This window comes from Haliaeetus albicilla, chromosome 13, assembly GCF_947461875.1.
Source record: "Haliaeetus albicilla chromosome 13, bHalAlb1.1, whole genome shotgun sequence".
Lineage (NCBI taxonomy): Eukaryota > Metazoa > Chordata > Aves > Accipitriformes > Accipitridae > Haliaeetus > Haliaeetus albicilla.
In genome coordinates, this window is record NC_091495.1 from 26158314 (window position 1) to 26170583 (window position 12270).

General features: G+C 47.7%; 1 protein-coding gene across 1 annotated transcript in view; it reads left to right on the forward strand.

The window, feature by feature from the left end:
• The first annotated feature begins 5509 nt into the window (after positions 1-5509).
• MEMO1 (mediator of cell motility 1) overlaps positions 5510-12270 on the forward strand; it is a 30068-nt gene continuing 23307 nt past the window's right edge. Inside the window, exon 1 of the mRNA XM_069800571.1 lies at positions 5510-5939. Within this exon, the coding sequence (XP_069656672.1) occupies positions 5879-5939 (61 nt within the window). The 5' untranslated portion in view covers positions 5510-5878. The remainder of the gene's footprint in view (positions 5940-12270) is intronic.

Genomic DNA, 12270 nt, shown 5'->3' on the forward strand with positions numbered 1-12270 from the left:
TACTATTCAGTAACTGTGAAAGAATTATATGTGACTCATACACAGTATTTTGAAGTCTGCCTTTTTAAATGCTTCCACCGAGAATATTATCTTTTTACCTTGAAGGGGACAGTGACAGAAGAAAGGATTTCCCACTAAAAGCAATTCTGATCAAAGGGTTCTAAATCTTCATATTCTGAAGCCTGTTACCACCTAAAAATAAAGTTTGACTTGCCAAATCTTTTTTTTGCATCTCCGATTTATCAAGGACTTTCTCCAAAATCAGTACAGGTCTTTGAGCTATCCATTTTATTTTCTGAGGTGCTGTCACTATTGTAAATGCAGTCTGATCAAAAGAACTTCTCTCTCCCCATCAGACTTTGTAGAAATAAAAGAGCTGCTTTCAAACAAATGAAAAATCTGAAAAACTCTGAAAGATACAAGCAGTTGAAACCAGTAGGTTGGAAAGGAAATACATGAGAAGAATCCCTATGCCTACCGTGCTTGATAGAATACAGGTTTTGATTTATTCTTATCATTGTACTAATTACGTAACAAATTATTCTTAGCCAAGCCTTAGCTTGTGTTCCCTATTCTATTTCATAGTCAGAATTCATTTTAAGAGTGACTACATAGCCTAGATCACAGAAGTACAGAATGCCAGCTGCTACAGAAAGAGGCATGATGAAAACAGTATCAGCACCGCTTCTGCTAATGTTCCCTACCCAAATACAGTTTTAAGTGAGGACTCAAAATGTAAATGCTGTGTGAATAATTATGGGGTAGTTTACAGCAGTACTAGTGCAACACTGACTAGGAATGTGTCATGTTCTTCTTCCCAACGTGCTTTTATCTCTCAAGTTTGCTTTGCAATTGTGCATAATAAACCAGTTTTCTGAGAGGAGCCTAAACTGATAAAAGGCTGCTGGGTGGTTGAGAAGTATCTCCTGGAGAGCACATGGCCTTCTTTTCTCTCTGGTGTACACTGACGTATTTACAAGATGGATAATTACCCGCTGATTTTATCTTAGATGCTATTACGTTATATAGGAACTGGAGATATTTCCCTTGTAAGGACTATGCAGTTTGGGGGGACCTGCTTTTAACAGTAGAAGGAAAGACTGCTAGGAACAGCAGGTTCCTCAGATGCAGAATGACAGTTCATAAACAGAAAAAGCCTAGAGTAACAGTGAACAGCTTCCTGAGAAGGGAGGAGACAGGAAGTGGACAATGTGAAAAGCATGATAGGAAAGAAGGCAAAATAAACCACATGCAAGAGGACAATGAGAGCAAAAACCAAGAAAGCAACAGACCTTGAAAGCTGGGCCAGCTGAAGACGTGTGCCACCCACGCTGGGCACAGGATGTTACTCCAGGAAAACACTGCACACTAAGGGCACACTAACTGGCAAGTCACTCTTACCACAATGTGCCTTCATGCTTTTCTTGCAGGTAAGGAACAAACTGTCCACAGACATACATGTGTAGCAGTGGTCTGTGCTTCAAGGGTATGCTGACTGGGGGGATTGTCCATGCGTTGTGTCAAGTCTCCCCTGCACATCAGAGAAAAATGACTGAAATAATAGCTCTGAACAGTTAAGTGCTCCTGTTACTTCTCCCTGCACAAGCAGTGCTTGGAAGAATTACAGACAAAGCAGGAGGATCTCCCAACCTAACCCATGCTTCACAGCCTTCAGCTGAAAGCTCAGCTGAGTTTCTCAGCCTGTGGCTAGAACCTTTCCATACCTCTATGCCCTGAGCACCAGGAAGCCCAGCACCGCCATCTTCTATTTAACTGAAGAGCTGCCTGCTTTTCTGTTTCTGCCTATGTTATGTGGTACTGAGGGAGTGCACCAGCCCTTAAACAAAGAAACAATCCATGATCAGTGTGACGGAAAAAGACTTAACTGCAAGGTTCAAGCAAACGATTTATTTGAACTTCACTTACAGACTTAACATGCCACTATTGCAGGTTTTACAGATACAAAGGAGGAATGCACTATTGCAATTTTTAAGGGAAGAGTAGTATACTATTACAACCACAAGCGATTCACAGACAACCACAAGCACACGTGTTTACAAACTTAAAGCATAAACAATATTCACTTACCCCTCCAGGTGAGGGCTCTCAATCCCAGGGAAGCTACCTTGACCAGTGTCCCGATCGGGGGGGGGGGGGGGGGGGGGGGGGGGGGGGGGGGGGGAGATGGTTTCCTTCACAAGCCAACTGTATAGTTGGAGAAGTGACTCCCTCAGTTCCAACCTGAATCTTAAAGAGTTTTTATCCCCTGACTTGTGGAATGGTGTGTATGACTATGTCTGAGTGGATTATGATATATGCCTAAATGGATTATGTATATCTGAGTGGAGTTTCCCCTTAAGTTTCCTTTGCTGGTCTGTGATTGTTTGAATACACAAGGTTGTCATTTGAAACTGAAGCTAAAACCCTCCAGTTTTGTTTTTTTTTTTACCTTACTTCCTCAGGAAACTGAACAGTGGTTGGATTGAAACTCAGGGCATACTATTTGTTAAGGGATTTCAAGGCTCAGTTCAGGTTTTGGTTCTTCGAATGGCACAGCCACCGCCCTGTTTAGTTTAGGGTTTATCAGACAGCCCAGGGCTAAGTTGTCTACACAGTTCCCCGTGAGTCGTCTCTGCAGAGAGACGGGGCCTCAAGGCAATCCAAGGCTGAGTCGCTTTTGTAACCCCCCATGAGTCACCTGTGTGCACTAGACATGGTGAAACTCATTTGTGAACTATGAGCTGGACAATCCACACAATCAGGAGGTGATAGAAGTTTAAAAAGAGGAACCATAAATCACTAAACGCTGCTCAGTGGTATTATGTCCACCTGTGATGTGGAACAGAGAAAAAATCCTAGTCACCCTTGCCAGTGGAAACAGCAGAAATTCCCCCTGTAGTACTATGGATCACAAGCTTTGGCAGGAACAGGCAGAAACCGAGGAGGATGTCCTCCAGTTTCACTGGGCTCTGGATTGAGTGCTAGTTGATAACAGAGAAGGACAGAGATTCACTGGAAAACAGGCCGCCACGGTGTTTGTGGCATATGTCACCATCTAAGGATTAGCAAAAAAGCCTGTGCTTTCTATGACTGCTAACACTGAGCTGCAGTTGTTCCTCTGCATCTGTATGGATGCTTTGTTCACGTTACATAAAGTAAAAACTTAATCAAAATCTACGCCTAATCCAGGTGAGAAAAAACTACCCACGAGGAAAGAAAGGTTAATAAGGAAAGCAAGGGAGAAAGAAACTTAAAAATGAAGCATAAGGAGAAAAGGGATCCAGCCCAAGAGGTATGCAGCAACAACAATAAAATAAATATATTTAAGAAATTTAAAAAGGCAAGCTGAAGAAGAAAAAAACACTACATAAAGAAAGGTGGTAAACCCAGAAGAAAATACTTATAAAATGTTTCTACTCATTAAGCCATCTAGATTACCACTTGGAAGTTCTTATATTTTCATTGGAGGGGAAGCACTTAGAGGAGATGAAAGCTCTTCCTCTAAATGGTAGAAAGGAATACCAGATAATTAAAAATTATTTTAACTTCCAGTTCACCTAAGATGGTCCTCCTAGCAGCCTCCTCTAACTGTTCTTGGCGGATTCTGGGACAATGGTGCATCAGAAACTTGAACTATATGCTGGCATGACCTTTCTTGTAAGTATATAATCACAACATTTATTTTTCCCCATGGAGTAGAATTTATCCTCTGCTGCATTTAGTTAACTTTATTGAGTGATTCGTAGTCAGTTCAGGAACTATTCCCAGTACTGAAGTTTATGTAAAAGATTTGAGAATTATAAATGGGTAATCACAACTGCTAATACAGTTTTATGTTAAAGCAGTCAGGCAGGATAGTTCTTCCAGTCTAGGCAGCAGTTATAATCCACATCAACCTTTTTCAACACACTACTTGTAAAATAACAATGGAATACTATAAGGATAGATAGAGCAGTGAAGGCTACATAAAACACTAAACATTTGCTGGGATAGTTGGGCCCCATTTTCTCATGACAACCTATTACAAATATTATTAATTGGAGACTCCAGTCCTTATTGCCCCTCAGCTGTATTGGGAGGCCGGTGTCACGGGTGCAGAGGATCCTCACCGATAAAAATGATATCAGCCATATCTCTGCAACACGAGCCTTTTTGATCTTCAAGACGTACTGCAAACAATACCTTTGTCCCCCCCATTTCCTTTGTTTTACTGTTAAAAAAAACAACAAAAGCTCTGTATTTTGCACGCATTTATAACTGGCTGGAGGAGTTTTCGAAGAATAAAATGACATAAGGTGGAGGAGAGCGGTTCCTGACCTTGCCCATACGTTCTCCACCTCACAACAGCATCAGTCAGCCTTAATGCCTGCAGCCCCTCATCTCTCCTGTCGTGGCTTCCCTCTCTCCTGGTTGCATGTCATACGTCAGTGGCTAAAATTGCTTCTTCCCCTCCCCCCTTTTGTAGTGGCCACACTCCCCTTTCCAGTTCTGCCTTATTAGCTATTTTGAGCTATGCTTGATGTCTCCAAGGCGGCAGTCTATTAAATTAAAAGGGTGGGGGAAGGATTAAGGTGAGAAGAATTGGAGACTTCTACACAGATGTACTCCCGCCGCATGCCACGGTACCGAAGACCGAACGGTACGGGCAGGGAGCCGCAGGAAAGGAACTGTGCTAGCTCAGAAAGGAGCAGCTCCAGCCCAGCAAACTCCGTTCTCTCAGCCCGAAACCGCTGCCTTAGGGAAACGATGCTCTGCCCCTCGAGCCCTCGCAACCGAACTGCTCCCGCAGACCGTGCCGGGCACGGGGGGAGCGGAGGCGGCACCATGTTCTCCTCACAGCAAAGGGGCAACCCCAGGCACCAGAAAGGGCCGCTTCGCCCCCGAGAAGGCCGCCCACCCTCACCTCCTCCCCCGGCCCCTGAGGCAGGGGCCCGCCGCGCCGCGCCAGAGAGGGGAGGCTCCGGCAGCCGGCCGCGCTACCGCGCCCCTTACCCGCTCCCTGCCCCGCCGAGGCGGCGGGGCCGGGGGCGCGGAGAGGGCGCGGAGAGGGCCCGCCGGGCCGCGCGCCCCCAACGGCGGCGGCGCCACGGGAGCGCAGCCGCCACCGCCCTCCGCGACCCGGGGCGGGGCGGGGCGGGGCGGAGCTCCCCCCCCTCGGCCCCGGTCGCCCCCTCCCCCCGCCCCGCACCGGCCTCCCCTCATCTGACCTGCGCTCGTAATCTTCCCTGCCACCACGGAGACACAGCCCGGCCAATCAGCGGGGCCAGAAGCGATCGCCACGGCAACGCGGCCGGCGAATCCGAGGGAAACTCTCCCTCCCAACCCCGCCTTCCTGCCCCCTCCCCCACGAGGCGGCACCGCTCCATTCCGGGCTTGTCAAAGCGGGGGGCGGGAACGGCGAGGGAGGGCGGCCAATGGCGGCGAGGCTTTTGCTTTCGTGCCCAATGGGGGAGCGGCGCCTGTGCGGCCCCTAGTCCACGGGAGCCGCGCCGGGCCAAACCCAGTCGCTGCCGCGGCCTCCTTCTCTTCGCCCTCCCCCCCCCCACCTGCCAGCGCGGAGTTGGCGGCGGCGGCGGTGGCCTCGGCCTCGGGCTTTGTCCCCGCGTCCCCCCTCCGCGCCCCCCCCCGCGGGGCGACCGCCTGCGGCCGAGCTCGGCACCGCGCCCCCGGCCCGCGCCGCCCCGCCCGCCGCCTCCGCGCGCCCCCCTCCCGCTCGCCGCCCGCCCGCCCGCCCGGAGGCGCCGCCGGCAGCGCCGCCTCCGCCCGCGGGGCCCGGGCCGTGCCGGGGGAGGAGGGGGAGCAGCGCCGCCGCCGCCGCCGCGGCCGGGCCCGTCCCCCACCGCCTCCCCCGAACACCATAGGCGGCTCCGGCACCAAGATGTCCAACCGGGTGCTCTGCCGGGAGGCCAGCCACGCCGGCAGCTGGTACACAGCCTCAGGTACCGGCGCCGCGGCCCGCAGCGCCGCCGGGGGCGGGGGGCGGGGGCTGAATCAGCACTTTCCGCGGCCGGGGCCGGGGCCGGGGCCGGTGCCGGCCGCGGGGAGGGGCCGCCGGCCACGCCCCCGCCGGCGCGGCCGTGCACATGGCGGGCGAGGGGGGACCGGGGGCCGCGGCCCTCCCGGGCCCGGTGAGCGGGGGGGGGGGGCGGGCGGCTGTCTGCCGGGCCCGGCTTGGCGGCGGAGAGCGGCCCGGGGAGCCGGTGGGGCGGGCGGAACCGGGGAGGGGGTGCCGCCGTGCATCCGGTGGCCGTCGCGTGCGCCTCGGTCAGCTGAGCAGACCGGCCCGCCGCCTCCGGCCCGGCCCGGCCCGGGAGCCTGCACCGGCGCAGCGGCACCCGTCGCCGGGAAAACCGGTGCTTGATCGTGGGCAGGGCTCGGTCGCCCCCCCCGGGCGTTCGGTGCGTGCCCGCCCCTGGTTTAGAGCCGCGCATCGCTGCCCCTCCGTGCCTCGAGGCAGGGGTGGTAGAGCCAGCCCGCGCGTCGTGCCTCGTACCGAATATTGCACTTTGTCGGTGTGAGGGCCCACGAACGGATTTCGGTATTTTGGAGTGCTCTTGTGTTTTTTTGGGTTTGGGGTTTTTGTTTGTTTTGTTTTTCCTGAGAGAACACGGGATGTCTGGGGGGGTTCTGCAGGGTAAAGAAGGCAGGTGACGGGGTGGGCAGGAAATAAGGAGGTTTATTTCACTTCTTGTAGTCCAAGATGAGCTTCTGTCTTTTCTTCCAGAGCGCTTTCTCTAGTAGTAGTGAAAAGTTATAAAGCAGTGGTACAGAATGGGCTCCGTCCATTTAAAAATGTAGCGTTTGCAGAAAAAGAAGAAAGACGTGGCGCAGTGGAGGGAGGACCACCGCTCCCCTCGCCCTCCCAGAAGAAGACAGAAGCCTGTCATAATGGCTTGGTAGCGCGTATGTTTGGAAATAAGTTTTGTTGGGTTTTGGGGCAGAACTCTGCTGTTGTGGATAGGATGCACATTTGTATTTTCAGAGCTGTTAATAAGGAGATTTGTAAGGGATGGTCTTTTACTGGCCTCAGGAGTAAAGATCATTACAAAACTGTAGGTGAACAAGCTTAGACGAACAAGAGGCCGTGGTAGAGAATAGTTCAGAGGGAGGGGAGGGATACAATTTAAAAACAAAAATAAAGAGATGCACTCAGGTTCCTAAACTGACATTTAAGAAGAACTAGATGTGAAAAGTCATACACTTCTCTTGGCCATAATAGGTGCAGTTTTCCCTCTCCTCCACAGATTAATGAACGAGGTATGAGGCAAAAATTGAAAGGGAAGGAAAGAAATGCAGGGAGGAGGGTAACACAGGAAGAGGCAGCTTGTGAGATAAGTAGCTGGGTTTCAAATGGTGGGTAGGCCGTTTCGAGACAACAATAGAGAATGATTGTTTTCCTTCCTAGTGTAATATTCCAAACGTAACTGTAGTGTCCATTACAAAACTGGTCTCAAATCCTCATCCATTGTCAATAGCTTGCAATTACATTTTTTTCCAGTGGTCTAGAAAGGTAGGTGGTACTCTGTTTACAGAAAGCAAACAAAATCATGTAAAAGGTATAGATTAAAACACATGCAAAGACATCAAAACACTGAAGCTTTGTGGTAATGCTTCTCAGCTTGCTTGTGCTATTTATATTTTCATTTATGAATAAGGTAGAAAAATGATTTGCAAAGTGGAATGGCTAGAGGACCTTTCACATAAATTCTGTAGTTTGCTTGACATTGGACTTCATACCAAGTTACTGCTGGATACTTGCAAATAAGATTATTCCCCCCCCCCCCCCCCCCCCCCCCAATCAATTTAAGAGGCATAGATGCTGTGTTTGGCTGTTTTCTTTTCTATAAAAATTCAGTGCCTAATTTTGTTAGACTACACCCTGGTAATTCTCTGTGACTAGTTCGGCCAGTACTACTTGTCTGACATCCAAAAGCATGTTGCTCCTGTTGCTTTTGGGCAGCCCCCTGGGTGTTGCTTGTTGAGGAGGTGTGGGATGCTTGCCCAGACACTTACACTGCCTGAAAAAACCCAAACTGAATCATGTAACGAGTTATGGAGACTGTACTGCTGACAAGTTAAATTGTAACAGTCATAGTGTGTGTCGTGGGGGTAAGTGGTTGTTAATGTTGTATAGGCTGGAGTTTTGGGAAGTGTGTTTTGTTTTCTTTTGTAGGGTTTTCCTTAAACAAGAAAAGAGCATTATTTATGTCTCTTCCTATAGAGGAAGAGTATCTTGTGCTGTTTACGTAGGCTATGTGAAAGCTGGAATTCTCCCTGCTCAGCAAGACAGGGACTACCTGTTATTCGTTGCCTGGAAGCTAGTATTTGTGTGCCATTTCGGAGGGTCCATCAAAACTCAAGAGGAGACAAATGGGGGCCAAGAAGATATGTGTTCACCATGGAAACTTAACTTAAAATCTTCCTGTATTTTAGTCCAAACTCACACATCAGCAGCTATTTCAAACTTGTAACATAGGCTCGTTTCCTCAATTGTACCACTTGAAAATCTGGATTTTACCACGTCGTTTCAACCTGTATAGCTTCAAGGATGGAGCTGAGGCAGGGATTAGAGTTTGAATTGTGGTAGTTCTTCAGTGTGTTCCCACGATTCTCCAGGGATTGCATTGTCAAGTCCTCCTACCTACTCTCTTTGTGCTTACCGTCTCGGCCCAGAAGCGATTTGCTGGGTTATATATAAACTGGTTAGCATTTAAGCTTCCAGTTTCCTGAAAACTGCTCTCTTTCTCCAGAGCTGAGTTTGATTACACAGGGCAAGCGGATGCCCTTGAAACCCTCATCCTGCTCCATAGTCAAGATGATCCTGTCTGAAAGGGTAATGAGAAACATGATTTTTGAAGGATGTGTTCAAAATCATTATGTCTGAAAGCATTTTAAAGAGGCTGTGTGGGGATGAGGTTTTTAAGTGGCAGTTTATCCTGAGGTGCCTGATACCTGAGGGTAAAACATCAACAAAACATCCAGCATGATGCATGGCGTCCTGGATCCGGGTGGGGTTGACTGCAGAAGTAGAGCACCCATTGCTATGCTTAAAAAAATTTTATCTGTGAGATCTGGCTATAGAAGTCAGCCCTGGGAAATAAGGGCCAAAGCCAACTGAGGGAGAAGAGGGCAAAGGATGGATCCAGAATGCAAACCAGCTTTCGTGGCCAGAGGATGTCCTTGAACTGGATTAGCTGGCTCCTCTGCGCTGCAGGAGTGGAAGCAATATCAGAGGTGAAGCCACAACCAAGTAAGAGGGAATTACTGCTCTTCGTGGAGGGTCAATGTAAGAGGGTTTAGAATACCACTTCTTGTCTTTAGAGACTGCTGATTTCTGTGGGGCAGCAATTGCTTCAGCTCAAAGTAGACCCTCACTCACCTATTTTCTCCAGCTATGGGATATGCACTGCTTAGGTTCAGCCTTGGAAAATACAAACAAGCACTACATTCTAGTGCAAATACATCATCTAATTGCATGATGCTAATTAACATTTTAGAGCAGATGAGACTGTGCAATTATGCACATCCAGGCATGTTCACATGTTAGAATGTCACATCTAACTGTAAGTAAACAACTTTGTTACTGGAGGGAAAGTGAGGTCCCAGGCAGAAAGCTCACTGCTTCCTACTCATTTGATGAAGCTGAGAAGGGCAGCAGGGAGGGGAAGATGGGCTTCGTGGTCGTGTTAGCATTTGACTTCCCATGTGTTCTTCATCCATAATCTGCTGTTGTAAAGAAAAATTTTAAAAGCAAGTTCCGTAAGAAGTTTCTGCAGTTGAGTTCAGTATGAAAAATTTGACCAAAATTATCATTGTATCTTCTCCTTTAGAATTCTTGGTGTGTGGAAATTCATGTTCATTCCACGTCAGTTTGTGTAGCATCTTAATGGACTTTAGATGTGGAGCTGTGGACTGTTTGTCTGGCAGCAAACTAACAATGAAGTCTGGTCAGTTGTTCCTCCTCCTACTTAGCAGCAGCACTGAATATGGGAAGCTTTACAGCTGAGCTTCCAAACTGACATAGTTCTATGACCATTGCTGATAGTAGGCCATTGGTCTAAATAACCTATTTTTTTACTGGCAGACCTTGATCTATATGTCTGCTTGTAAAAAAGTTAAAAAAGGTATGTGGCATGCCATTGCTTCTGTGGACTGGCAGCCTGGTGCATGGTGGCCACTAAAAACACTTGCAAAAATGAGATAAAGGCATACCATGTAAACAGAAGTATTGCCCTGTTGCACTGCTGTCATATATATTGTTTTAAAAAAAAGTATCACTGTTGTGTGGTGAAAAATATTACACTCTGATTTATTTTTGGAAGAAAGTTTCACTCCTGCTGGGTTAATTCAACCACCTAGTGTCCAGACCTCTTTAGAAATTGATTTTGGCCAGCAGGGGGAAGGGGAAGATTAAGGACAATTTGAAACAAAAATGGCATAGTTTTCCATGATTTTGAATGCTGGACAGATGCATTCCTAGATACCAAAGGAGCAGCTGAAATATAATGGGAATAACATGATATCCCGAGCATGGACTATTTGCAGGACAGCGTGTGGATGCTCTCTCCTGATTTACTCCTCCATGTGAGTCGATTCTGTAAGCGCTAAGCAGTTCTGTGGGGAATCAATCCATACATTTCTGAAATGAAAATAAACATTAGCTTATGTGCATCTTTTTTCCTGTATAGCATGCCATTACAAGTGAGATGTCACACATTAGGGTGCTTAACATGGCTTATCCACTGGCAGCTGTGCTGCCTTGCCTGGCTCCTAGAAGTGCTAATTGAATACTGTACCACTCTTCATTAAAGTGTTTGATAAGACTTCTTGTCTCAACTTTTCCTCAGTCAGGGGCATGCTGATACAGACAAAACACAAAGGTTTTTAGTAGGCTATTCCAAATCACAGGACTAAAATCGAATTGAGAGAGTGTGTGTGAATAACAATATTACATGATCTGAAACTTGCCCTGCAAAACGAGTTTGTCATTGTATTAGGTATGGCTTATTTCTCTGTTTCCCTTAACCAAGCCATAGTGGTCAGAGGTGTGCTTTCTGGTAGCCTATGCCAAGTTGTTTGAACTAGGAGAACCTTAATTTCCATACACTTATTGATGCAAATGTGAGTTGGCAGAGTAATTGCTGTGTCAACTTGAAAGGCCATTGTGCTTATTGTCTTCAAAGCTATTTTTTATGATGAGCCAAGTAAATGGTCTGTCTCCACATAAATGTTTGAAGAGAGTTTAAACTTCATGGTACTCTTGTGTTCAGAGTTGGTTTTCTGCTACTGGCTAACATGCGGCCAGGGATGTTCAGACCTTGTCTTTCAGGCTGAGGTCTGCATGATGGTGTCTAGGTTAGCTGGAAAGGATAATACTTCGAAGAACTTCTGCAGATCAGAAAATGAATGAAAAAGGCAGTTGTATGCCATGAATGATCTGTTTAGAAATGATGTTTCTCTCAAAGTTGGCCAGTATTTTAGCATGTTTGCAGTCTCTTCTACTCCTTTGTATCCCCAATAAGACCTGCATTAGTGCTTTTTTCCTGCCTTTGTACCAAATACTGATTTTTCTGATTCCAAAACCCACTAACTCTCTGTTAATAGCTCTTTGAGGTAGCCAGTTTCAACATGCAATAGCAGTGTGATTCTGAGATAGTACAGTTTTTCTCACTTGCACCTTCCAGGGCTTGGGGGCCCTGGAGAGTGACATGAAAGTGTCCGTTTTAATGAATGGTGATGTAATCCCGGAATTTATGTGCTTGTTGGCATGAGCTGGAACTTCTCATCAGCATCAGAGAAAGTGTGTACAGTGGTTATGGCTGTTTCTGCTCTGCTGTGATGCTGCTGAATATGTGTAATCTGTTCAGCAGGCCTGCTGCCCATGGTTTCTGAGGGCAAACACTGCTGCTGGGATGTCTTTCACTGACCCTCTGAGGGGCTGCATCCTATCTTAACTTAGAGCAGAAACCCTTCTCTGTAGTGTGCTGGATCTGAAGTGGCAGCTGAAGTGGCCAGAAGGAAATAATGTGTGCAGTCTTGTGTGGTGTTAGACTATAAATGCAGATGAGGGGTTGAGGAAGATGGTCACTATATCATAAACCAGACTTTTTATGAAAGTGCTTAACTCTGGTGTGCCAAGACGCCTGGCATGTTCCCCAAAATTGGAATAACTCATCACAGCTCATTCGTAAATGTAATGTACAAGTAATGAACCACGTGTTGTTTGTAGATGGTCACGGACAAATGGATCCAGGAAAAAATATAAAAAAG